This window comes from Corvus hawaiiensis, chromosome 19 (genome assembly GCF_020740725.1).
Source record: "Corvus hawaiiensis isolate bCorHaw1 chromosome 19, bCorHaw1.pri.cur, whole genome shotgun sequence".
NCBI classification, from domain to species: domain Eukaryota; kingdom Metazoa; phylum Chordata; class Aves; order Passeriformes; family Corvidae; genus Corvus; species Corvus hawaiiensis.
Window position 1 is genome coordinate 4,815,411 of NC_063231.1, and position 26,776 is coordinate 4,842,186.

The 26,776-nt window shown below is 41.3% G+C and overlaps 2 protein-coding genes across 4 annotated transcripts; one reads left to right on the plus strand and one right to left on the minus strand.

Annotated features, from left to right (window-relative positions):
• Positions 1 to 1,745: 1,745 nt before the first annotated feature.
• On the minus strand, positions 1,746 to 17,422 carry DGKE (diacylglycerol kinase epsilon). Of its 3 annotated transcripts, none has more exons than XM_048323513.1 (11): positions 16,737 to 17,421; positions 14,618 to 14,777; positions 13,993 to 14,112; positions 12,939 to 13,082; positions 11,029 to 11,186; positions 10,687 to 10,819; positions 10,424 to 10,537; positions 9,856 to 9,927; positions 9,199 to 9,326; positions 8,197 to 8,308; positions 1,746 to 7,902 (listed from the first exon to the last, which is right to left on the minus strand). In XM_048323513.1, exons 1-11 carry the CDS (start codon positions 17,180 to 17,182, stop codon positions 7,747 to 7,749), a joined length of 1,743 nt encoding a protein of 580 aa, XP_048179470.1. In that variant the 5' UTR covers positions 17,183 to 17,421; the 3' UTR covers positions 1,746 to 7,746. The 3 variants fall into 3 exon arrangements, 2 of the variants coding, with proteins under 2 accessions (XP_048179470.1, XP_048179471.1); XM_048323514.1 differs by having other exon boundaries at positions 10,687 to 10,738; positions 16,737 to 17,419; XR_007207521.1 differs by lacking the exon at positions 1,746 to 7,902 and having other exon boundaries at positions 8,223 to 8,308; positions 9,199 to 9,322; positions 16,737 to 17,422.
• A 232-nt stretch (positions 17,423 to 17,654) lies between these two features.
• Positions 17,655 to 24,838, plus strand: C19H17orf67 (chromosome 19 C17orf67 homolog). The gene is made up of 4 exons (XM_048323515.1): positions 17,655 to 19,382; positions 20,073 to 20,173; positions 23,210 to 23,349; positions 24,333 to 24,838. Exons 1-3 carry the CDS (start codon positions 19,328 to 19,330, stop codon positions 23,324 to 23,326), a joined length of 273 nt encoding a protein of 90 aa, XP_048179472.1. The 5' UTR covers positions 17,655 to 19,327; the 3' UTR covers positions 23,327 to 23,349; positions 24,333 to 24,838.
• The last annotated feature ends 1,938 nt before the right edge of the window (positions 24,839 to 26,776 follow it).

A 26,776-nucleotide genomic window follows, 5' to 3' on the forward strand; every position in this document is an offset into this window, starting at 1 on the left:
ACACTATGATAAAGTGGCCCCACAGGAGGATTTATTCACTTCCAAAAGCCCAAACGAACCCATCTGCTGCCATCAGGAAAAAGCATTGAGCCACTTGATCCCTGAACGTCTCCCAGCAGCAGCTTGCTGGGGAAAGCCCCGTGAGAGTTTTGCTGACTTGCTCTCAGCAGCAAACTTCCCGCCCCATCTCCACTTTCTACTGGCACCAAAACATCTCCTGTTCAAACTCTTACTTGAAACTGCTCATCACAGGTGTTATGATCCGGTTTAAACCCAGAAAAGCAAAGAAAGCCAAGTCTCTGTGCATAAACCGGAAAGAACTTAGAAGGTTCAAAATATCCCCAGAAACGAGATTAAAACCAGACGAGGTCAGATGTTGTTGCCAAAAAATGGATGTGTTTTATTTAATAGTAGAGAGGCAAAGAGAAGGGAAGAGAAAAGAGAGAAAGAAATGGAAAAAAGAAGTGTGCATGGGGACAGGGAGAGGTGACAGGGATTAGGTGGAAGCAAATCACCCATCCAAGGGTCCCAATGACATCTCGTTGCTCCCCTCCATCTGCTCTGCCGGTGGTGAGGGTCCCCCGTCGCCGCTGTGGCCACGCCGCCACACGCTGCCACACGCCGGAGGGTGCAGAATCCCGTGGATTAATAGACACTTTGTGCCAGGTGGGAACACCCACGTGCCTCTCTTGCAGGGGCCGGCTTGACACTGTCCCTTGCAACACTGAGGGTCTGTTGCATCATCTCTGGTGCTCTGGTGCAGGGTCTGGGGACCCCTTCGGGGGGGGCCCCTGTGCTGGGCCATGTCACCCCCTCCTGCTGTGGATAAGCTTCCACCCCCCCCCACCCCCCCCCGCCGGTGAGGACCCCTCAGCTGGGCTCTGCACAGTGGAGGATGGCAGTCACTGCATCTCTGACCAGAGGCTTTTCCAAGACACCCAAAGCCTCTCCTCCCTCCACCCCTTGGTGCGAGGGTCTGTGCGAGCCTGGCAGCTGATAGCCCTGGGGCTGTGGTCCTCATCTTGGAGGTGTTAAGCCTGTGCTCAGTGAATGTCCCCAGCCCTGAGTTGTTACTTCATCTTATCTTCATCAGCGAGCAGTGTAAGGCCTCAGTCAGGGTCCCATTCAGGGTTCGGTAGTCTTCTCTGCAGCTTTTGGAATACAGCTTTAAAAGTCCTTTAAGAAAATGCTTAAGTCATAAAATATAATATTTCGGTCTCAGGCAACAGGTAAGGCATTTGCAGGGCTCCTTCCCCTCTTCGAGTCAAACACGTGCAGCATCAAAAACTGTTTTAAGATCCCAGATCAGTGGTAACAGAGGTGAGAGGGAACAATACGGACATTTCACATTACTGTTTAAGCCTGGGAGTTCAAACCATTTTAACCACACCTATTGAAAAGCCACACAAACTCAGCTCCTCCCCGGGGTGGAGAAGGAGGAACCAGGAGCAGGCAAGCAGCTGCTAAGAGATCTTTGCAGGTTATCAGTGTTTTACCTCCAAATGACATTATCAAGCTGTCCAGAATTTTTCCCATGTATTGAGGTTTGAGATGCCAAGATTTTGCAGCAGGAATCTCGGGCAGAAGCATGGCCACAGAGTTCAACAAAATACAACTTTGTTCTCAAAATACCTAAGCTCATCTGGTTGCAGCCCCCCCAGAGCGAGGCAGTCATCCTCATCCCGGGGCTGTTGCAGAGTTGAAGACTCACATTTTTTTAATGCATAATGAGGAGAAGGAAAAACTGAGTTTAAATACTTTAATCCACACACTTATATCTACAGAGAAATACAGTACAAATAAGAAGACAACAAACAGATGCATTAGGAAATACAGTAACAGAACCAGTGCTGTGAAAAATCTGTATTTACAAATTTTTATGAAGAACATGGAGCAGATGTTTCTCAATAGAGCCTTCTGGGAGTGTAAGTCACTCAATGCACAATGGTACAACCGACTGAAGTTTTCAGTTTCCCTGTGTTAATGTGGAGCAACCACAGAACGGGGCAGCTCTGTGGCTCCACTGAAGCTGCAGTTTCTCAGGCAGAACCTGACCCGAATCACACATCGTGCCCACGTAATTAATGCACCAACCATCACAAACTTTTATGAGACGAAATCACACTCACTGTGCCTCTGCAGCAAATAAAAGCAGACTTCTCATCTTTTGTAACAAAGACTTTTACAGGATTACCTCCTTACCCTCCCATTTCAGCCTGCCTTCTTTCCAAAACCAAAGGAAAACCAGTTTGGTTTTCATCACTTGATGTCAAGGAAAAATTAGCCAATTTAGATTTAAACATTTATTTTGGAGGTTTAAGATCATGTTGACTGGTTCTTTCATTGCACATAAGATCTCACATATGTACAGCTACGAGCTGTGGGGTTTGCTCTGGGGTTTTTTCTCTGAGGGGCAGGAATGGTGCAGATGGTGTCTGCTTATGTTTGGGCACTAAATACAGATCTCAAATTACACCATAAGGAAACAGCTGATCTGCCAAGAGTCCACTGATCACTCCTTTCTTACTGCTCGGCGGGAAATAAAAAAATACTGAATCCCAATGTCAACTTTCTCAGTTGAAAACCACCTAAAATGTTAAAAATTATATTTTTGACCTATTTTTTGCACTTTAAGCTCATATTTTCCTTGTTTAGTGCCACTTTAGAACATATAGACAAACACATTCAATACAAATCCCAGGTGGCAGCATCACAGCATGTGAAGCTAAAGAATAACTTTTTTTTTTTAAACTGTTAATATGCTGACATTTTCATCTAAGTAGTTATTACTACTTTAAGTTACAGCTCTTAAAAGCAACATTTTTACAGTATTCTGATCACTACTTATTAAACCACTACTAGACATACTGAAGTTACAAGCTACAAAAATAAAAATCCATTCTCTTTAACTACAAAAATTCTAGAAAGAGAAGATGGCTGGAGGTACTCAAAGGATTACAGCAGTTTGTAGCAGACGAAATGGCTTTTGAGGGATGTAAACCTTGAAGGTACAGAATGCAATAAACTCACATATAATATGAACTCCTACATAATCTTAAAAAGCAAATTATTTTTATGCTGAAATCTACAAAAAAGTTGCAAATTAATGCAAAGAATTAAGTACGTACAGCAGTAGGGGGACACAGCACAGGACACAGGGCAGTATTAAAAGGTACAATTTTGAGTACATTCATACTTTTGAAGAGCTAAGGGCCAGGTCCTCAGCTAAGGTAAGTCTGCACAACGTAACTACGTTTAGTCAAGGCATGTGGCTTGAAGTATCTCCCTGAGATGCCCAAAGCCTGAATTGGGTATTCAGCACTCTTAGATAACAAAATCGTGATCATGTTGTGCTTCAGAACTGTGGCCTGAACATTGGTGAAATAAAGAATGTGTAAACTCTATCTCTATACTTAATTACTACAGGAAGAAGTGGTCTCTGCTGCCTCATCCCTGTGTTCAAGAAGCACCTCTCATTTCTCAGAAGAAACCAGCATTTAAAATTGTTTCATATTCAACAGAACCAGTTACATCCCAGTATTTTTGAGTCTGTAGACAGCCTAATTTAATTCTAACTGAAGATCTAATTTTTTATTTTCCAAAAGGAAGAAAACTGCTAGTAGTCAGTATGAAATACAGACCTAAAAGGATTTCCAGTTAGAACACATGCAGATTTTTAAGTGTCCTGCTCTTCCCCAACAGACTAACTGGGTTACAGTGCTGCTCTACCAAAAGCATTTGTTGCCAAGTAAAAACTAGTAACTACTCTAACACTGATGCCATTGTGCTGATCACAGCTAAAGGTACAGTGCTTTTTTACTTAACCAGTGAGATACAGTAACACACACTGTAAAAGCTTCAGTGCAATGTAACACAGAACCAGAAGGAATTGGCCAGACTGAAACCAAACCCTTCAAGGATCAGTTCTCAGAAGCTGTGGAGAACAGGGAAGTTCCCCCCAGCAGCAGCGAGAGCAAAGATTCTACTTTCAATACAGGCCAGGGGTGTTGGATGACCTTTGGAGTCCTGGTGGTGATGGTGACTGGAAAAGCCAAACAGGTGGGTCACTGAGCCAAGAACAGCTGTGTGAAGCCATTCCAAATTACTTTTCTGACAAAGCCTTTGACAGGAGGTTCTGTGCACATAAAAATACCCATCAAATCCTCTCAATGTGAGTAAACAAGTGCAGTGTGAGCCAGGCAAGGAGCTGACCCACAGAAAGGCTCTCCATGCAGATTTATGCTTTTTGTATTGCCTGTCGCAGGACCAAGAACCTACAGTAAAGAAAGTTATCAGAATCTGACCAAACTTCAGTTAAGCTACTGGATGCAGCAATACAACTTAAAAATAAACTTTATGAACTCACTTGTAAGTGCTTGACAATCAGTGTTATTGTTTACTCTGTACATTTTACACAAAGCTATAATGTATGAAGACTGACGGAAGAAACAATTTGTTATTTGACTTTCTGAAATATCGTTTTCTCTATTTTTCCAATGTTAATGATTAACAGGATAAGGGAAAATTCTTCAGTGCAGGACAGGAGCTCCAGCTGCAGAGTCCCCTCTCCCAGACAGAGAATATACTGTGGCGATTTCCAGGGTTCCAACCTACAAGGAGTAGGTACTCCTGGGATGGAGTAGCTGTTTGAAATGGTGCTCTATGCACCTACAATTAAAAAGTGTGGAGCAGTTTACATCCACAATGCACACCACAGCACTGGGCAGCTACAGCTATTACAAACTAGCAAAGTTCATTCCTGCTGCGAGACAGTTTGGGAGCCCACTGCTGACACCAAACTTGGGCTAAAACTGGAAACAGCACCATCAAAGTAATTCTAAACAGGCTTTAACCCAATTTGCAACACACCAGAAAGGAGGATACATTGAAATCAAGGAACAGTTTGAAACAGCAAGGCTTCCCAACTGATTCCAGGGCTAACTATGTATGTTTTTTACAACATCTTTTCTTACACGTATGACAGCTACAGTCACAATGGACACTCCAACCTTACAGAACGTTCTCTAAACCATACATACAATTTCACAAGAGGCTTCCCCATGGCCACCATGGCCACATTTGCTGCCATCACTTACAGTCCATTGGTGAGACAAACTTCTTCACCTCCAAAAACAAGGCCATTTATCAGGGGTTTTCCCAAACAAGCACCCAGTTAGATGCTACTTTCACCTTGTTTCTCCAGCAGGAATGATGGATTTACCTTTCCCAGGGGATTTCACACTTGTTGGATTGGAGTCCTGGTAAACTGCAGTGAGTGGGAGCACAACAGCCCCCACTGGGGCACAAGCGGAGAAGCCTATTCATCCCTCACCTGTGGTAACACAGGGAGACTTCCAACCTTGTCATCAATTATTTCTTTTCTAGATCTCAGGAGTCAAAAGAGTGAAGTTTTTCAACAGTTAAAAGTTCTTGGGCCATAAACCAATTTGAATAATCATCTGTTCAACTTCACAGAACTCTTTGAACTGCATTATGAATAGTTTGAAGTAGCCAGTGGTGTCATTTCAAATACTGCCTTTCAGAGCACATACCCTGCTTTTCCAGAGATTCCTCATTTGTTTGTAAACAACAGTTACATAAGAACTACAGCATAGAACTTGAATATTTTTAGGATGCTGATGGTTACAAGTTATTAAAAAAATAATAACTTAACTTGTAAGATTTTTGAAGCTATTACAAATGAAGCTCATAACTAAAAAAAAAGGTAATGGATCCATCTAACATAGTATATTTAGGGTATTTAAAACACTTCATACATATATTTTACTATTATTTTTCATCTATATTTACATACAATAAAATCATTAAAATGAGGTGCATAAGGCTAATGAATATGGAATTTACAAGTGACTTCTGCTTTACAGTTCATTACACTCTAATCACATTTTCAGACTGCTGTAAATTCACTGAGAATCAGTAGTATTGAAGTTCTAGTACATACACTTTCTACAAGGAATACCATCAAGTTAAAAATGCTTTCCAAAGAGGATTACAATTGAAGGTTTTAAAAATACTGACTTTGCCAAGTTTCAATAAATTATTTTAAAATATAAATAGATCGTTCACTGTTAATGCAAACATCATTTTACATGTTTTTGAAAAACAGTTTGATTTTAAAAAACCTAGAAACACAGCTGACTTTACCCAGTGGTCTCATTTTCAGTCAGCATAAGGGAAAAAAAAAAAACCTGGGGGAATCATGACAAAAGCAGCAACATTCAAAGTTCAGACCAAAGCTCTCAACTTATTATCTTGGCTTACACAGGATAAATTCTCTTTCTACTTGGAAGAGCACCTTCAGTAACTAAACTGAATTTACTCAGTGAGACATTTTAAATCTCAACTCAGCTATCACCTGCTGCAGGCTTAGAATTCTTACAACAAAAAGAACAGGAATCAGATCTTTTACTTTTGTTAACCATGAAGATGTTTTCACCTGAGAAGCTTTTAACCTGAGAAGCTTCAGATATGCCAAGCTGACAGTCCTAGTGTACCGCTATAAGTGTTCTGAACCTTTATTACCAGGATCAACCACTAATCTTCTTCCCCACTTTATATTCATAAGGGAGATGAGGGTACCAACAAGGTATCTTTGACCCCCTAAGAGGCAGTCAGAAACAAATGCTTCCATGCTTTTTTTCCACAATCAAATTACACACACGAATACCACCTCTGCAAACTTAGCTCTCAACCTCCACATTTAAAATTGAAAGTTAACAGACTGACACTTACTACTGATCATTCTCAGGTAATTATGAGCCAAGATCTTTAACAAGTCTTTTAAAAATACCCCGCATCTGCCAATCATTATTATTTCTTTAAAACCCTTTCCCCATAACACCTAAAAAAGATGCTCCTTTGTACAAGTTTTCCTCCAAAAAGCCTCCCTAAGAACTGTGATGCTGCTATTTACAAAAACTAGAATTAGTTTCTGACTGAACTGAAGCAAAGTCAAGTCACAGGATCATTCAGTGCAAGTCATGGTACAATTATTTTGAGTTGTATGTTGGGAACTCAAGACCTCAGGGTACTCTCCGGCTTACAAAGCCACTGAAAAAGATCATCTCCTAAAGAACATTTCCAGAAACCTTTGGTCCAAGAGCAATTTTCTTGCTGAGCACCTTCCCCAGAGCTCCCAGATCCTCCACTCTCCCAGTGAAGCTTATCAGAAACACACCGCACAAAGGGGCGCACAGAGTTACTGCTCTTGCTAGCAAACAGAGATGGCAGCCAGGAGCAGGCTGCTGACAGAACATCAACCCATATTCTGCTTGGTATGGTTTTCTGTTCTGGAACTGTTCTGGGGAAGAGGGCAGGTGGAAGCAGGTCAAACTCCCAGCTGCTCCCCTTTCCAAGAGTATGAAACATCTCTCTGAAACATTGTACTGTGTATGTGCACAAGATCTGATTCCACAGCAAGGAAGGGCTGCAGCATCTGTCCCTTTTCAGCCATTACAGGAACGCACTCCAGCTGGAAAGCCTGGAGGGCATCCCCACCAACCTAAAAGCAAACCAGTTGTGGTAATTCAGCTGTGAAAGTTTCCATGAGTGCAAAAGCATGGCTTTTTCCTCAGCTCTAGTTCATTCACAAGTATGAACCTTAGTGCATAAACCTTAATCTAGATCAGACATCGGTGTTTTAACAAGCTGAAGTTCCTCGCTGCTGCATGTGAAATCCCACAAAATCTCCAGCTCTTCTTTATCCACCTGCTCCCTCCCTTGGTGTTACTCTGACAGGCTGGAGGCATCATCATCCGTCTGCTCCCCCGAGTGGTACAACATCAGTGTGTAGGTCTTGTGAGTGATGGTGACAGTGCAGGGCCCCTGCGCCCAGGGCTCCCCGTCCACCTGCATCGGCATCTTGGAGCTCTTCAGGATCAGCTGGTACCAAACACAACACAATCACAGCAGTTCACAGGGGCTCTGAAATCACCTTTTGCAACTGCAATACACATTTGCAGCCTGGCCAGGGAGAAACTGTGAGTGGCACTCATAGGCCACCAACCACAGCAACAGGCATCTGTGTATTATGACATATATAATTTTTACTAAGTAAGAGAAACATCCAGCTCAACTGCAAACTGCAACTTAAGATCTGATTCAAGCAGTTGAGTGCTTGAGATTTGGTATTGTGTATTAAAATAAATTTAGAACAGGTTCCTAAGTAGCACTTACCCTCACTGTATGTGCCTGCCCCAGGCGAACAGGATTTGCCAGTTTCACCTGGATCTGGGCACAGTGGAAAGAACCATGAACACCAACAACTTCTAGAAGTCCATCATCATGTCTATGAAATAAAAAAATGAGACTCTTTTCAGTGATGCTGATGAGCTCCAGCATATCTGCCCAAGTATTATAGTCCTTTTATTGCTATTCCCAGAGAAAAGACCAGTGTTGTTCTATCAATATGTTTATATATTTGTGCTGGAGGACAAATCACACTGAACAGCAAAGAAAGCCATCAAACCCCACAACTGTGGAACATACACCAGCCAGCATACCCTAGCTGGCTTCTGGAAATGATGGATGTATGACTTTACAAGGCTCATTGTGCACATTTAAGGCCCACAGCGGATTTCTCTTCCATGAACTTGTACAATTTTCTGTCTTTTCACACAGATATTCATCCAAAGGAAAATCTTTTAATGCCTTAATTTTTTAGATTTGGGTAAAGGACCTTGCCCAAGTATTTTTTAGAAATTCAGGATTTGTAAGCCTTGGAACAGAACTATGAATATATTTATATATATGGCTTCTGAAGAATGAAGTCACAAGAGGGAATAATAAATGTTCCCAACTATTTTTCTCTTCGGTGTTGCTCCCAACATTGGAGTTAAAATTTTTGACATGTTTTGTTTTTACGTTCCATTTTAATCTCTAATGAGATGTGGTATTTTAGATTCTGAAATGGATCTATCTTCTACTTTTTGAAGTCTCCCTTTATTGTTAATAGCCTCTCCAATGCTACTGCTGTCTGTCATGCCAGACCTTTTGAGAAAGTCTTAAAAACCCCCCTGATGTGTAGGATGCCTTTACTCCAAGTCTCTAATTCAAGGAAAATAAACAAATGTGAGATAGCCTACTGTCCCAAGGAACCCCTCTGACCTGCAGATAAGCCTGGCTACATAAGCACAGCCTACTGGAGGGAAAGAAGAAAGCAAAAAATGCCCTCTGTACCTCGCCAAGGGGTAAGGTTCATCCCCCATTCCTTCCCAGAGCCTGCAGCCACCTCCCCAGTATCCAATATTCAGCACAATGATGCCTTCCAAATTGGGCAACTCAATCCTCTCACCATCCAACTCTAGCTTTAAAAGACAAGCAGAAGTTAATTACTGTGGATCAAATTCTGTACTTCAATAGAACTTATTATTCATTTTATGCATTCAATAGGCTTCCACTTACAGAAAAATTGGCCCTGTACAAAGAGAATGTGTTTCCATTCCATATTTTTTAAAAAATTCCTTCTGATTTCACAAGATAGCCTGAGCAGTAGTAAATTTCTGTTAGTAGAGAAATGAAAAAAGGAACTCTCACTTATGTAAACCTCTGGTGCTACAGCAAATGACAGCTGAATTATCAGTGCTTGCACTCACAGAACTGAGTCAAGGTCAGAAAAAAAATTAGGAATTTTCAGTAAGCCCAAAGACATGAATTCCATGAAGTAAGCTGCAGACAGCAAAAGGAACACAAAAAAACTCCAAGGCCAGAGCCACCCTTACACAAATATCATTAAGTGCAAATAGTGGAAATGCAAAGCTTCTCTCCTTTTCTTTCACAAGGTAAGTTTTTGCACTCCACTGTCTCCCCAGAGAATAAACAAGTTAAAAAACTTACCTCAACCTTTTTGTTAAGATCTTTACATTCTTGTACTAAGCAGTCTTTGGTTCCATAAAAAAAATAAACAGCCTACCAAAAAAACCCAAACAAAACAAGAAGAAAAGAAAACATTGTTAGAAAAAGACAATACATAGGAAGACTATTTGAAATATTTATGTACAGTTATGGCTGTGCAAACCTTATCAAAAACTCATACATGATATATTTGCACATCCTTAAACTAAACCTTCCGCAGGACATGAGCTACAACTTGCATAAGAAACTAGATTTCCACTTGAAAAGGAAATAAGCAATGGCCTTAACCCATGAAGTTTCAAAGCAAATGAGAAATTCTGAGCAAAAACTGAGCAAACAGCAAATTCTGTAAGCAAGCAGAGGCAAGGCAAAACACTTGTCAAGTGGGCTGCAAACATGTTCTACCCATGGAATCCCCTTCCTAAGAAAAATGAACTCAAACTCTTAAAAATGGCATGAAAGGAAGTAGTGGTAAAGGAATGTGAACCTAAAAATAGCCTGAAGTCAAATCAAAAACTCCAAGGAGGAAATGTCACTTTACCAAACACACCTTATTGATAATTCTGCTGGAAAACAGAGAGGGAGTTTTCTCACGATGGGCATGGAAATTTAAAGCCATGAGAGCATCAGGTCCTATAGAGAAGTAGTTGTTCATTGTGAATACCTGTAAGACAGAACTTCCAGTTATGCCTTATTAAATATCATTATTAGGGTTTAAAATTCAGAGTGTTTAATGGGACGCTGATAACAACAAAAAAAATTATAAATATACAGGTACTCAATAGAATTCATATTTATACTTGCAAACCATACCTTTGGTTTCCTTAAGTTGTAGTATCCTTTGTTTGTTACTTGAACCTTCCATCTGAAAAACAACAGTTGGTACATAGACTTGTGACAGACAGTCCTCAGTATCAAAGCTGTAGTTAGGAATCTCATATCTATACTGGAATTAAGGCAAAATATTCAAATTTAGGTATATTATGGAAGAGTTAAGCCCTGTAGAACAACTGAAAGACTAAATTCAGACCTCAGTTATGTTGTAGTTCCTTCTGGCAATACTTGTGTTTATGTAAAAAAACTGCTGCAATGGACTATCAGTACAGCTACAGCAGCATTTGGTTCTATACATTTTATCTTTTCACTGTTCCTTACCTGTCTAGTTTGACTCCATCTGCCTCCATGACATTTCGTAAGATCTGCTCTATAGGGACTTCTCCAGCATAACCTGCACCCCAGCCCAGTGTATTAGACAGGTCATTCCCTGTTCCCAGAGGTAAAATTGCAACTTGTGGAATATATCGTTCTTGCCCCTAGGATACAAAACCACTGCATATTAGCTCCTGCTTCAGCACTCATTGTCTCCCTTTCATCCCCAGATGTTCAGATTAGATAAATTCACCTTCCCAGCAGCCTGTTATACACAGAGCAGAGCTCTGGGGCTGGCAGAGCAGGTGGCACATTGAGCTACTTACCCAGGCATAATGTAAAGGAAGGAAATGTTAAACCATTGTGAAAAGGAAAGAGAATACAAACACAATATGGGAACAACGCATTATGAACACTGAACAGAGTGTTCCTTCCAAGGAATGATGCTTGGGATCTGGGAAGTGACATGAACACTGAAAGATGTAACACACAAGGCTGCGAACTGAAACAAGACACGAAATGAACCTACAAGACTGAGGTGAGGTTAGGTCGAAACAACAGATGCACAGAGTACAAGAGCGTTCAACCACATAGAGAAATACAGATACTCAAAGGAGCAAAGTCAGTGTCTCGGTTTCAGACTGTCACCCACAGATGGAGCAGGTGATAATCAGCTCTGCAGAACACAGAGTGACAGCACATGTTCAGAACAGCCAGCTTAGCAAAGGGCTTGGCTCTCCTCACCACAGAAGGGTGAACAATTATTTCAGCTGTACTATGGCCTTTGAAATTCAGCTATGAAAAGCACTTCCAGTAAATTGGCACTTTGGTTACTATTTTTTCCAGAAGGGTTATCAGCCAGGTAACCTGTATTTGAGAGTCAAGATAAAGGAAGGGAGCAAATAACCTACTGCTGATAAGAAAAAGGTTTCGCTGATAATCTCTACGGTATTTTACCTAATGCAAATGACTCAATTTGAACAGAACAAAGAAAAACCTAGATTTCATCAACTATATTGGCTCTGATGGACAATATATCAAGTGCCCAAGACCACATAACCATATAGTCATGTTCATTAACCTGTATAGTTACTTTATTTCTACTTTATCAGCACACAATAATTCTCAAAGAGGCTGTTTGACCATGCATGAAGTTGTAATAATGGCCTTCAGCTACAACACTTTATGTATTAACAAGAAAGCTGCAGTAAAAAAACCAAACACCTTTGACATAAAACTTTCTTCCTTTCAGCACTAGAGAAAAAGTTTATTAGGTAAAGCACTAAAGCCTTGTAATTATTCTCCATTCCTAATTTTCTCAGGAGTTCTTAGTAGCACCCTATAAACGAGAGTATCTTCCATTTCAAATCAATAGTAAACACAGCTTATTTTTTTCTCCTCTACTTGCAGTTAATAGGCAAGGCTGCAGACAGACAGACTCTTCAGAACATACGACAAAGAGCAGAAGCAAATGACTGCACTCATTCATGCACTGGCAACATAATCAGTATAGCTGGCAAAATTATGAGGTTATTATAAAAGATTGAGAGTGCTGGGAGAAGTGAGCAGTCAGAGCACATTAGCCAATATTAGCAATGCCAGTTATGACAAAATAAACCTGTTCAAAGAGGAAATAACAATGCAGAAAATATCCTGCAGCTTGTTCTCTTCTTGTTTTGCAGAGAAGAACTATTATCAATATAATTTAAAATCTAAAGTGTTCGTATTTTTCCTGAACTACAAGGAGTCGTAACATGCACTTACCACACCCCTCCCCAATATGAATAAGCAATTACGCAAATATTTCTTTATAAGCCTATTCAGGAAGATGAAGGCAATAAATGCAGGTAAGAGCTGAAGGGTAGAACTTCAGCAGCTTCAAAACTCATTTCACCTTTTAATTTAAAACACAATACCTTTATCTTCATTTCATCAATTGCATCCAGGACCCAGCCCACTGTGCCATCCCCACCACAGACCAGAACCCTGACAGCGTTGCAAGGCAGCAAAGTGCAGAGCTGGAGTGCTTTAGCAGGTGCAATTTTGCTGAGATCAAAAACCTAGAAAAAAGGAAAATAAGGAATTCTGTAAGTTCACAGAACATGACTCAGCATTTGCCTCACAGATAAAAAACTTCAAGAAATTAACACAAAACAAAGATTCTCCATTTGCAGTATCACATTAGTAAATGAGCTGTCTTGACTTTTATAAGCAGGATTTATTTCCCAAATTCACAACAGAGCTCCAGCTGCCTTCCTAGGATTAAATGGCGTTGATAAACCGAGTTGACAGAGCCCTTGGAAAAGTCTGTATCTAGAAGCATGATGATGAATTCTGTAAAGATGAAAGACTTCAGATAAAAGTAATTTTAAAATACTCGGCACACAAAGAGGTTTATTCTTTAAAGCCTTATTGGGATGCATTTAAACACAGTGATTTTTCTTAGGCTGTATTTTATAGCTGGGTTTTGAACTTCAAAGGAAAAGTATTAAGGTGAAGCCAGGAAATCCAAGGAACAACTGCCTGCCTTACGTCAACATCCTGAGACATCCCAGTGGATTTTAAGGGCAAAGCAACTACACAGGGTGAAACTGTCAAGGCTGACATTTCCACAAATAAAGTGAGGATTTAAACAAATATAGGTTTCCTAGAAAGATTTAAATGGTTCATTTTCCAAAAAGTGTACACTGTTTCAAAAGTCAGAGACTTCTCATTAACTGAATTACTGCATGTATTACTGTAAGCAAAAAAAATGGACTGGTATTAGAATCCTAACAAACCTGGGGCTGGGAGAAGCCTCTGCACTTTTTGGTTCTCTCTGTGAAGCTGTGCCTTTCTAAAAGAACAAACTGCATGAATTTGTTTCCTTTACTGATCTTCCACAAGATCCTATTGCCATTGTGTAAGCAAAGTGATGTCTATTCTGATCCAAACCTTGATTTTATTACAGTGGCTTTACACTGTAAATACCTGAACGGGGTTCAGCAGCATTTTAAATTCTCCTAGTAAAGTTTCACCCATGTTGTTTCCACTGCGAGTATTAGCCAGCACAATTACTGGCATCCAGTGTTTCCTGCAGTAAGGGACCACCTGCAAAAGGTAAAAAACAGTCAGTCACACAAACACTGCACATCTGAAAATGTTTACAGCCTTGCTCCAGACCCCATCCCCTGCAAGTGCTGAAATTAGGAAGTCTCCAGTTAGTCTGAAGTAGCCAAAACACAAACAAATACTTCTGACACACCAAGGCTGAAGATTCTGCAGTGCCTTGGACGACAAGTACTACAATGTTATGAACACAGTAGTAGAAAAATCACAAAACATTCAAGCAAGGTAGACAGATCTCATTATTTTGGAATAAAAAATCCATGTCTGCTTATGCTTCAACAACCATGTTAGTAAAATGACAAACACCTCTGAATTAACACGGCAAGTACATAACAGATCTTAAACTGTCATTTACCTGACAGTTGCTACATTTACCTGACAGTTGCTAATGTGACAATGTATTGAATTCAAATTTCAAGGTCTGTCTGTGGGTTTATTTGGTTGTCTTTTTGGGATATTCTAAACCCAAGAAGCAGCAGGCCATTACCTTTTCATAACTGGTTCTTTTCTCTTTACGCATCTGGTTGATTATAGACAAATAGTAGGGTGGAATAATTAAGTCTTTGAATTCTCCAAATGTACAGTCCTCAGTCCTCAAACAATCCACCATGCATTCATCATGCACAGTGTATTGACACCACACACACCTGGAAAAAAGACCAAAAAACATGAAAACAATCTTCAAACAGGCACACTGACTTTGCTCATTTATTTTAGACTTTTGTCAAAATACTTATGTTTACATCTGTGGATGCTGGAAAGTTTAAAGCAGAGAAATTCTCCAGCTTTCTGCCAGCATCCTGTGAAAGTACTGCCTTTCTCACGCAGGCTAGCTGAAAGCAGTTTGAGGGTTTTGTAAACCAAGACTTAATCTCACAGGTGCAAGCTTGTTATGCAGTGTTGTTATGGTACACTGGAGAAAATATTTTGAAATGGGTGTTGTAGGGTCTTAACCAATCATTCTGAGAGGTGGATGGTCAAAGGACCAATGGCCTCATGCCATTCAAGCGAACCAAGTTATACAAACGAGTTTGTAATTTATTAAATAATTCCATTTCTTCCTGGACTTGAACTTATGTTGTTATTCTCGCCGTCCCCCGTACAACAGTGACATACATGCACCATTATAAGTAATATTTTAAACACATTACAGGGAAAACCATGCATTCCCTGGATACCATAGAAAATTACATAAATTGGTCATATGCTTGCAGGTCTAGGAAAGCATTTGAATTCTGCTGGGAAAAAAATCCAACAGTTTTGAATTAATTCGGTTCTTTTTAATGAAAAGAAAATAGGTGCTATAAATATGCTCCTGTTTGCAATATTAACAGTTTCACGGAAAGCCTATAAAAGAACCTGAACTCCTGCCCATCCTTAAAGAGCACAGATAAAACACTGGAACTCAATTCAATAAAGTGTTACTAGTAATGAATTAATACAGTCCTTAATATTGATAATACCCCTTTAAACCTGAAACCTAAAAGTTACACAGAACTGTACAAGGCTGATTTGATTTAGTTATGCAAAACTGCTTTGATTTATGACCTATTGTAAAAGCTGTCCTGGAAAACAGCCTAGAACAAGAGGAAATACTGCAATATCCACTTCCAGCCTCTGCAGAATGTTAATCCTCATTTGCTCCATCCAAAGCCTTGATTTAAGCAGCTGGGAAAGCTATTTTTGTAGTCCTCCTGACTAATCCAACACACAACTAGAGTAGCAATGACACTTGCCCTATACCGTGACTCTCCTTTCCTCTTCTTCTTTCCTTTCCCCTTTGCCTTCAAATTCCTGCCCTTCCCTCCTCTCCTACACACTCTCAAGGTTTTGTTTCTGTTAATGTGCTCTTTTACTCTGTAATTCTGCTTACTTACCAAGCAGTTTGACAGTATCACATAGAAGCAAAGCAAAAGCTGGCAGAATATAGGCTGAAAAGACATCCTTTGAGTAAGCTGAAGTAACACACAGGGGCACCTATTACTGCATTTTGGCACCGCAACTTTGCAAGTAGCTTTACTATTGACAGTGCAAGTCTATTTAATAGTTCCTCGTATTTTCAGAACACTCTTATCACAAACTTTAACAATATACCGCAGTAGCTTATAAAACTTCTCTTTAGCTTTTTTGAGCATTCTTAAAAATTAACTTGAAACCTCTACAGCACATTGTTTGTTCTATTTACACTGAGTAGATGCCAATTTTGAGATGCACACTTTGGTTCTCTGAACTGTGAGCTGTGCCAGTCAAATTGCTCAGGCTATCCACTGTACAACTGACAAATGTATTAGAAGCTTCTTAATGTCATCCCCTAAAATACAAACTCCCTTGGACACTGAGAATCTATTGCATGTAATTATATAGCAGCCTGCACATCATGCTGGAGTAATGCAATTAAGAGAACGAGTGGACGTGAGATGCAATCACTCCTAATCTATGACTCACAAGCATCCATTTTAGGTTCTTTGAAGTTATGTTTTTTTAACAGTATTATCTGACTACTGCAGTATCTCCTTTGGGGCGTGGTCTCCCAACAACCCTGTGGAAAACACAACACTGAGACAGCTCTGTACGTTCTCGTATGCAGTCAGACGCCCCTGCAGTACCTGTAGTCGCAGAGCTTGGGCTGTGTGCCACACTGTTGTTTGCAGACCATGCAGCAGCTGCAGAGAGGGACATTGCCCCTGATCCAGTGGTGTGGCATGGAGCTGGGGCCTCCCCCGGTGCCCCTCATCATGATCTCCTTGCAGAGGAAGCGCTGGTCCGCCTTCTTGAGGCAGCGCTCGCTGACGCGCAGCCCGCAGCAGCCGCAGAAGGCGCCGCGGAGGATGTGCTGGGCGCACACGCAGCAGTACGAGGGCTGCCCGAAGAGGTCCGTGTAGTGCCAGTCGTGTTTGCTCTTGCGGAAGATGTCCCGTATCAGCAGCTGCCGCCGGGACCGCTGGAAGCTGCACCACGCCGTGATGAGCACGGGCAGGAGCACGGAGCACAGGGTCCACACGGCCAGGCGCCAGTCGGCCACGGCTCGGGAGGCATCGCCCGAGCCCTCCATCCCCGCGCCTCCCCGGCTTAACCCCTCGCACCTCTCGGGCAGGCAGCGGGGCGAGCCCCGGAACGGCCCCTTCGCTCAGGGCGCCAACGCGCAGCTTCATGAACCATCTTCTAATCCCTCCTCCGGGCTTGGCACCGACCTGCGCCACATCGGGCCGACGGCAGCGTTCCAGCCAGGGCTCCTCCGCCGCCCGCCCGGGCCTTGCGCAGCACCGGCCGCCCCCGGGCTCCTCCCGCCCCCTGCCCCCGGCGCCGGGAGGGCGCGGCCGCACGGCCCCGGCTGCCCCTCGCCGCTGCCCCGGGCCCCTTCGCGGGGCACACGGGGCGGGCCGGACACCGAGCTCCGGCCCTTGGCCCGCCCGGGAACTGCCGTCGGTGCCGGAGCACACGGCGGGCTCGGAGCGGCGCCGCAGGATGCGCGGGCCGGCGGAAGCGGAAGCGACCCAGGGCCGTTGCCAAGAGACGGGCGCCGCCCGCCCCTCGCCCCCCGTCTGTCGCGACAGCGGGGATGTCGCCAGCGGCGCTCAGCAGCCGCGACAGTGCGTGGCGGAGCTGCTCCGCTCCGCCTCCGCCGGGCCCGGACCCGAGGCGAAGGCCGCGCTGGCTGAGTGCCGAGTGACCGCTGTGTTTGTGCCTTTATTGCCCAACCATAAATGCTTTTCCCCATAATTTTGTTCTGTCCTAGAATCATGGAGTCATCAAAGTTGGAAGAGGCCTTTAAGATCACCCAGTCCGATCGTGCACCAGGCACTGCCACTGTAACCACTGAACCGCATGACCCAGCACCAGGTCCAGACGCCTCTTGAACAGCTCCTGGAGTGGTGACTTCCACCACCTCTCTGGGCAGCCCTTTCTAAAGCCTGACCACACCACCAGGGAAAATCTTTAATTTGAATCGCCCCTGTCTCAGCTTAAGACCATTTCCCCTGGTCCTCTGGAGGCACAGCAGAAGAGCCCGATCCCCACCTCCCCATAACATTTCATGTGGTTGTAGAGAGCGCTTAGGTCCTCCCTGAGTTGTGCCTTTGTGCCTCTATTTGTCCTCCCCATGGTTGTGCTTTATTGCCCAACCATAAATGCTTTCCCCTCATAATTTCATTCTGTTGTTACATGTTCAACTGTTTCCCCTAGAGCAGTTCTAAAAATAGTGGCTGCCATTAGAACCTACAGGTTTTTGCACTTTCAAAACAGTATTGTGAGCAATGATGTAAATCTATACAGCATATACAAAATTGATTGGATTCTAGGGTCTGGTATCTCAAAAAACCACTGAAAAATGCTCATACTCCACAGCTGGGCAACACTCAGGTTTCCAAGGAAATTCCTCACTTCCCTCATGTAAGAGCCAACGATGAACTCTGACCACCTATTTAATATGTTATAGTTGACGGGACACATTTCATACCCTACAAATTGATGATACTGGTACCACGTGTCCAGCCTGGCACTGCCCAGAAGAGCTCTGGACAGTCACATTTCTCAAGGCCAAAACTACCTGTTTGCAGTGGCATCTGCTAACCTACATCCTTACTTAACCTATGCTTACTAGTAAGGCCATTTATAATCCTGTTTCCTACTAACTTGTCCTGAAAGGAGAAGAATTATGTGGGTTTTCATTTGTGTGGTTCTATTAATTTGATAGAAAACTCTGCTGTGTTTCTCAGCAGTCATAATTTGGCTTTGCTAGAGTTAAACCCCATTAGTAAGTACTTCTCTGCTGGAGCAAAGTTAGAGACAATCTTTGAAAAAGGGGCCCCTTTGCAGCTGCCTCTGAGATTAACAATACTTAATTGTTTCTTTTAAAAAACAATAGTTTACCTTGGGCACCAAGAACCTTTGCTTGCCATGCTAAATATAAGAGGATAGGCTTTATTTTCACAAGTTTAAAATACCCAGTGTAGCTCTGAAGCCTGAGGTGGAAAAAAGGCCTTCTATTTTCTTTCCCCCAGGAACAGAGTTATGCTGAGAAATGTCTGAGCAGATAATAGACTAATTCAAACCTTCAGACCAGATGTCTTCAGAATCATACTATCACGCAAATTAAATCATAAATAAACATTTGTGACTGACGTAGCTCCTTCAAATAGGCGAATGCCTTGGTCAGGGTTGCTCATTTTGGAACAGACTGAGAGAAAGCAGAATCAAAATGAAGAAGTTTCTTGTGTTTGTTTCCTTTTTAGTCCTGATGACCGCTGTTACAGGTAGGAGTTTATATCAACAAACCTGCATATGTGTGTAGAGCTGCAGAGCATATAAGTAGTATTAGTTTGTCAACCTCCTATTTTAGTATTCATTATTCATATATTTTCATATATTTAATTTTTAACACTCAACTATTTTTATATTGCAGGCTTTTCATGATTTGATTTTTAACAATCATGCTGTTGTATTTGATATTTAACTCTCTACATTACCACACTGTAGTCATTTGTTGTAAATCCCAAAAGTTTAGTTTTACTTGCTTACTATTTTGATATTATTTTACCAAGCTCCTGCAAGTGAAATGTTCAATGCCATCCTTCTTTGCAGTGTATCTAACTCGTTACTTTGAAAAAAATCCTATAAAGCAACACAGAAAAGAACGAAGAGTTGGAAGAGCAACTAATACCAGTGGTTTGATGATGCTGTTATATTTGCTCATTTTATAGTAACATGAATATGTGGGCTTTGCTTCATACTTGTAGAACAAGAGAAAACACAAGTATAAAAATGGTTTAAAATTCCACTTCTATCTCTTGGAATGCAATATCCCCTGGGAAGGGGCTGTAATGAGAGAACACTTCGTATATAGAAAAAAAAATCAGGTTTGGAGACATTTCATTTCACAACTGATAGATAAAATACTGACTTTTTGATAATTTCAGAACTAATTTCTGCTGTTCTTTCTTTAGACACTTCACCAATTTTGTCTGAAAAAGATGCCAAACAGATTCTGAGGACTCGTCGTGAAGACAGACCAAGAAAAGCTGGTTTCCCTGATGAGCCAATGAGGGTGATTTATGACATTTACTATTAAATTACATTAACTAAAACCCCCAACACCAAGTCCCCCTAAGCATTTGTGCTTAATATTAAATTTCTATTGCTTCCAGGCAATATGTTATGAATAACACCCTTTAAAGCAGCTGAGTTCTTCCACGAAATATTAAAAAACCCCTTTAAATTCTTTCAGTTAACAGTTAAGAGCATTCTGTAAGTGCTGAGTATTGCTCAGGAAATGTTCACTTGCAGAATGAGATTATTTATCATGGTTTAAAAATACTGATCAAATTATTGAGAAGAAAGTGGCTTTTCATTTATAGTGATGAGGATTTCATCAGCTTGTTCCTGAAAAACTAAGTAACAGGGAATGTCTTCTGCTTACAGTACATTCTGCACTGCAGGTAGAGAGGAGATGGAGGTGTCAGTGTGGAGACTGAGGTAGTTCTCAACTAGCTTTTAAAAATCATGTACTTTCATTGACTTACTTATGGATGCTACAGATAGGATGCTTTTTTATGATACTATAAGAGCTACTAAAAACTAAAAAAAAAACCGAATAAGTTGCTGGCTTAATGCAGTAGCTTTGGGTTAGCATGCAATATCTACATTTATTTCTTTCTGAACCCTATTACAACAAAAGTAAAAGAATTAAAGAGCCTTCTGTTTTCCTTGCTTTGACAAGACCTAACACATAATCCTGCACTTCTCAAGGGTACTTAAGGTATTTTAAAACTACTGCCTATTTCTTTCCAAAGTAAATAAACTGAGCTAAAATGACATGGTTCTGAAGAGGCAAAGCCCACAGAAGCTAGGAGCCATAAGGGATTGTGCATGTGATGAGCACAAGGGGCTCAGTTTAGCAAGGTGCTGAACACTTCTGGACTCCATTAAGACATGAAGAGCACTATGTGCCTTGCAGGATTGTAGAAACAGTTCCTGGTTTTCCCTTTCCAGTGGGTAATGTACACCAGCCAAAAAGAATCCACCTGCCCAACACTGGGTGAACACACTGTTTGTCAAAGGGGACACCACAACAAACCAAAGCTGTCACGAGGATATTGCTCCGTGCTTGTTGACAACCTTGTACACTGAAAAGTGCACAAGAGAGCCAAAAATCAGAAGGCTGCACTGCTGCCCTCAACACTCAGGACTGGGTTGGTTTCTAAGCTGTTAAATGAGCCTTGTAGTTTTTGCAAATTAGCAGGAATACAGCTCCCATCTGTGCTTATGCTTAATATACCACCACGATGAAGGTTAAAAGGTAAATATATCAAATATTGAATACAGAATAAATGAAGTAGCAGAACAGTTGGATTGAGGTAATTCCTGCATGGCAAGAAGTTACATGCATGTATGCAACATTTAGTCTATGGTTTAGTTTTAGGGGGTCCTGTGGAGGAGCAGGGAGTTGGACTTGGTGATCCTTATGAATTCTATGACTCTGTGTGGGGAGAGGGGGGATTCAGGGCTAAAGAAATATTGGATTTCTGACTCTGCTGCTCTGTCCTTACCACTTTCCATCCTACTTCTATTAGGAGCAAACACTTGTTCAGAAATTCCAATTCTTTTATTTATTTTCTTTTATTTTTTATCTAGACAGCAAAGCTGACCCTCTGTAAGAAAACCCAGACATAGGAGTTATTTTTTTTGCTCCCTAAATGTCAAGGTTTTCAGTGGAAAAGGAAACATCTTCTGCTACAAAAACCAACGCCTGCTGCCATGTGGAAAGTGGAGATTTTCCATGTGAATGAAGGTGCATGGCTGCTGCATCCCTGAGCACAGCTTGTGCACATGGACTCAAGGAGAAAAACTGATTTTGTATGGATGCTTTGTAGCAAAATGAAATGAATGCTGAGATGAACCCACCTCTGTTCATCTATTTTAAGCAAAAGCTGTTTGTACTGGGCCAAATCATGCTGAGCTGGGGAATGTAATTTGCAATTCTTTGTGACACTCTTTGACTTCCACAGTGCTGTTTGCATCAAAAACCTGTTCAGTTACAGACAGCAAGATCAGCACCCTTTGATTATTAACAAAATGTAATTTATGTTATCAGCATGTTTTAATCTTTGACTGAGATCATTTGCTTTTGATTGATCAAATTGCTTTTGATTGATCATTTGCTTTTGATTGATCAAATTGCTTTTGATGATATGGCATCTTCTCAGTCACACAGTTCTGTTCCTCGCCAGTTCCTGATGCAGTCTCTCCCCAGAGATTTGAGCCAAGTCTCTCTGTGAGGAGAGAAAGCCCAGGAAAGGCAGGATCCTGATGCTGCCTGCTGGCACCCAGTGTCCCCACCCTCTGGTCGGCACAAAGAGCAGGGAGCTGGGTGACTGCAGGAATATTTGGCCAGTGCAAAGGGTTTAGGCTACAGCTTCCATTCCAACAGTGCCCACTGTGCAAAGCAATGGGGCATTATTTTGAATAAATGTATCTGGTGTTCACAAAGCTTATGAGCCGACTGGGACTGGGACTTTTTAAAAGTAAATTTTGTCCCTGATGGAGGTCAAGTTTTTGTTACACAGCCCACTTTACTTTGTTAATTTGTTGCTGAGACCAAAACCTCTCTCTCTAAAATTCACATTATTTTATTTATCACCAGTCAGCACTGATGTGTGCTACCTACTAGAACCCTTCAGAGTCCTACCACATGATCCTGCAAGGGGTTAATATTCTTTAAGCAGCAGGAACCAATTTTCAAAAGGGGCTATAACAGACCTATTTGTGAGAATCCTTTGTACCCCCAGGCCCAACAGAGACTTCTGTGTTGAATGAAAATAAGAAATGTGTATCCAGAATTCCTAATTTATGAATATTGTTGTATAATTCTTGCTCAACACCTTTACTAATCTAGAGATTATGTCATTCATTAAATATTGCCAGGCTGGGGCAAGCTGACTAGCAACACCATTTCACTATATTTGACTGTTTTAAGGGATAAATTCATGGCTCTTTTATCAGCTGTAAAGTTATCCTGGCCCCCTGGCCTGACATTAGAATTGAGTGACACACAATTAAATTACTTTTTCTTTTCTTTAAATAGGAGTATATGCTTTACCTCCAGCGCTTGGAGCAGAGATCAGAAGAACAATTCCTTGAACACTGGTTGAATCCTCATTGTCTCCCACACTGCAACAGGGATCTAGTGCATCCAATCTAATGGGTTTGCCTACCCTGCAACTGGTATATATATATTTCTTCTACAGTGCATATTATTTTCTCCATAATAAAAAGCAGAGCCACATACTGGGAGAGAAGGGAATAATCAAGGCTGGGGGAAGCACCTTGTGCTGAAAGGTTGGGCAGCTGAGCAGGGGTAGGGAACAGAAGTGTCCCAGGCATCAACTCTGTCACTCTGTTCTGTTCATGTTAATGAAACCGTGGTTATGCATTTCTCTGCTATGTGGGTGTAAGCTGGTGACTGCGCAAGATTCTTATTAATATGGCTTCAGATTGCTCCTGTTTCTTTCCTGTCTGATTGTGCTCTTTTCCCAACTCTTCTGTTTAAGTCTTGTACTTGTTCACTTAGCTCCCAGTGGGACTAGGGCAAGATTAAACTCAGTTGTCATCCTGGAGATATTCAGGAGGCAGTCTGACCTGCAAGGAGGTTTTTTAAATAGACATGAAATTTGTCAACTAAGTTTGACTCATCACCATAATAGCAAAGCTATATCACTCCCAGTTAACTTTTTTAATACAAAAGTTGCAGATTTAGCTCCATATTTTCAAAAGCTTTTAAGCAGCAGAATACAGAGATGGTATCCATCAGGGCTGATCTGTTTCAAAAGATAGAAAGTTTATCTGCTTAAAATTCTTTTATCTATTTGTACATCTCTGAATACCTTTGAAAATTGAGACATTGTGGTAGACTTCAGTGGGGCTCTGTTAATCTACAATAAGCCAAAGGTCTGAAACTCATTTAAAAACAAAAACATAAAATTCCCAAACCTCAGCCTTACATGGTGAGTTGGCAATTTTCAAAAAAATCTTCCAGCTGAGACACAGTTGAGAGCTGGCTCACTTAGCTACAGGAATTCTTCCCAATAGCTGCTCCCAGGCCACTGTGAAGAATTTAAGCCATTGCTTAAATGATTTGAAGCCCTTAAGATATTATTAGTGTGGCCAATGTCAGCATGGATTTTGATATTTTGGGTTTTTTTCTGCAGATCTCCACATGGGTACATGGATTTATACACGATTATTTTAAGGAGGACAAGATTACTCCTGCATTGGCTACATGCTCATTGTAGAGCAGAACCTCTTTGCAGTACAGTGCAATCCTCATGATACAGCAGAACTTCCAACTCTAGGTGGCTTGATATATTATAGACCACCATGTATTTTCTACCAGTAATGATTGCATGCATGAATAACTGAACTGAGGGTTTCCACAGTTTCTGGGTATGGGCAACTGATTAGTCCTAGAGTATCCTTTTAACAGCACAGCTTTAGACTGTCTGAAGCAAAAGGAACTTGGAGGGAGAGGTCAACAGAAAATTCCAGAATACCAACATGAAGAGAAGGCCAGATTTCTGTGCTTTGGAGGAATCCTTAATTACAGTTTTCTAGGTTAATTAGCAATATTGCATGAAGACATAACATTTATGTAACACTATGTCTTACTGCCTGATGAATAGTTCATGTATTGTTTCATAATAAAAGCTTGACTCAATTCCATTTGCAGATGATTTTGTTCCCTTACTCTCCCATTCTATATGCTGACAAAACTAACTGGAAATGAGGCTCAGTTTTGTGAAGTACTAAGGATACACCAGAGAAATTTCTAGGACCAGAGCTGGGAAGCACTATGGTGCAGACTAATAATTGTGTAGTTTCTCTGCACAACTATGCCTTTCCCTTGTCATTCTGCCAGGAGGGGCACATGAATCCAGCCAACCCTTTCCTGCCTGTGTGCCTTTATAACTTACGCCTTGGAAAAGAATATCTTGTACAGTCAGATAGGAAACACACGATACCTGCAAAACAACATAAAAAATTGCTTGATGGCTCTTAAATGACTCCTGTGATCTGTAATGGCAACAGAATTAGTTATGAATGGAGCAAGGTAACTTTCAGAGCTCCTCACTGCAGTCACACTTGAAACCTGAGGACTGGGAGCAAAATAAAACACAGTTTTATGAATATCTATAAGGTAATTACTGCTACAGAGCTTTTGATAGGCTGGAATAGATCAACAGTTTTTCTGGTATACCTTCCTTCCAGTAAAAAAGCTCTCCTAGATAACTCCAAGGAAATAATTTAAATCTCAAAGCATCAAAGGCTTGTTTTCCCCTACTGCCAAGATAAATCACAGATTAAATCTGGGAGTGTGAAAAAGTATAATCAGGCTGCTATTGTGTGTGTCATTCGTAACTCTCTCCATACAGAGATCTAAATTTGCCTATCTTTTTGAGTTAAAGTCATTAGGTGAAATCCTGGCTCTGTTTTTATTTGCACAGTGAAAAATGCGTTTGATGGCAATTATGTCACGTTTCACCCTGTGAAAATCAATTTTCAAGTACTTTTTTGAAATAAAAGAACTCCCACCTAGTTATACTCAGTCAATTGTAAGATAACTGGGAAGGTTAAGTAGAAGGTTCTAGGTCTACCTCAGTAACACTGAGTTAATCCTAAGGCAAACGTGGAATAGAGATTGTTCATTGCTTTGAAGTTTGCTTTTCCGCATGAGGGCTGAAGGATCTCATGTAGGCATCTCCAAGGAAAAGTTAAGTATTATTAAATCTAATTAACAAGGAGAAAACTAGAAACATAGAAAGGTGAAGCACTTCCAGATCACTGGTCCGCATTCCCTCCCGCTTTATAAGGGAAGGAATTATGGTATAGTGTTAATAGCCTTTAGCCCATGTTGGTGTCAGGCTGATGGGCAAAGGAGCCAACTCATATTTGCACTCAGGTTCAAACCTAACCCACCTCTCTTTAAAGTATCTACACTTCTGTTCTGGGCTAGAACTGACCATTGAAAAACCTCCTGGCAAGAAAAGCAGCAGGCACCATATAGGAAGGTTTGAAACATAGTGAATAAAGGGAGAAACAAAAAAGTGTGAAGAAAAGGAGAATGAACTAAAAATGTTGAAGTTAAAATAATAAAAGAAACCTAGACTAAAGCCTATGAGTACTTCTGGAATCCTGTGATCATGAAGAACATAGCCCAGTTATTTCTTTTTAAGATGCCCAGCTCTTCTGCCAGATTTAAGAAGCCAAGTTGTCCCTTCATACAAATTAATTTGGGCTCTACAGGTAAACACAGAAACACCCTCCAGCCTATGGGAGAGGCAGCCAGAGAAGAGGAGGCCAGCACAGCACAGCACAGCACAGCACAGCAGACTTTTGTAAGTTTGCTCATCACTGTCAAACACTAAAAACTAAAGAGAGGGTGAAGGCGTGTGACTGCTTTAGACTATTGCCATGGGTGCAGCAACCCCTCATCCTGCTTATTCTATATTTCTGTATGGCCATAAAATATACACAGTGTTTTACACATAATCCAGTGGACTAACAAGAGAACAGGATCTTAGGATCGGGTATAAATAATTAGCTCAAGCATTTATTGTGACTCAGTAGTGAAGAAACTCAGATAAAATTAGCATAA

Excerpts from the sequence above, each read along its gene's own strand:
- DGKE (XM_048323513.1), bottom strand. The coding sequence starts at position 17,182 with ATGGAGGGCTCGGGCGATGCCTCCCGAGCCGTGGCCGACTGGCGCCTG. Across the intron at positions 10,538-10,686 it reads ACAACTTAAGGAAACCAAAG|GTATTCACAATGAACAACTA; the intron begins GTATGGTTTGCA and ends TCTGTCTTACAG. Across the intron at positions 8,309-9,198 it reads GAACCTTACCCCTTGGCGAG|ACATGATGATGGACTTCTAG; the intron begins GTACAGAGGGCA and ends TTTATTTCATAG.
- C19H17orf67 (XM_048323515.1), top strand. The coding sequence starts at position 19,328 with ATGAAGAAGTTTCTTGTGTTTGTTTCCTTTTTAGTCCTGATGACCGCT. Across the intron at positions 19,383-20,072 it reads CCTGATGACCGCTGTTACAG|ACACTTCACCAATTTTGTCT; the intron begins GTAGGAGTTTAT and ends TTCTTTCTTTAG. Across the intron at positions 20,174-23,209 it reads TCCCTGATGAGCCAATGAGG|GAGTATATGCTTTACCTCCA; the intron begins GTGATTTATGAC and ends TTCTTTAAATAG.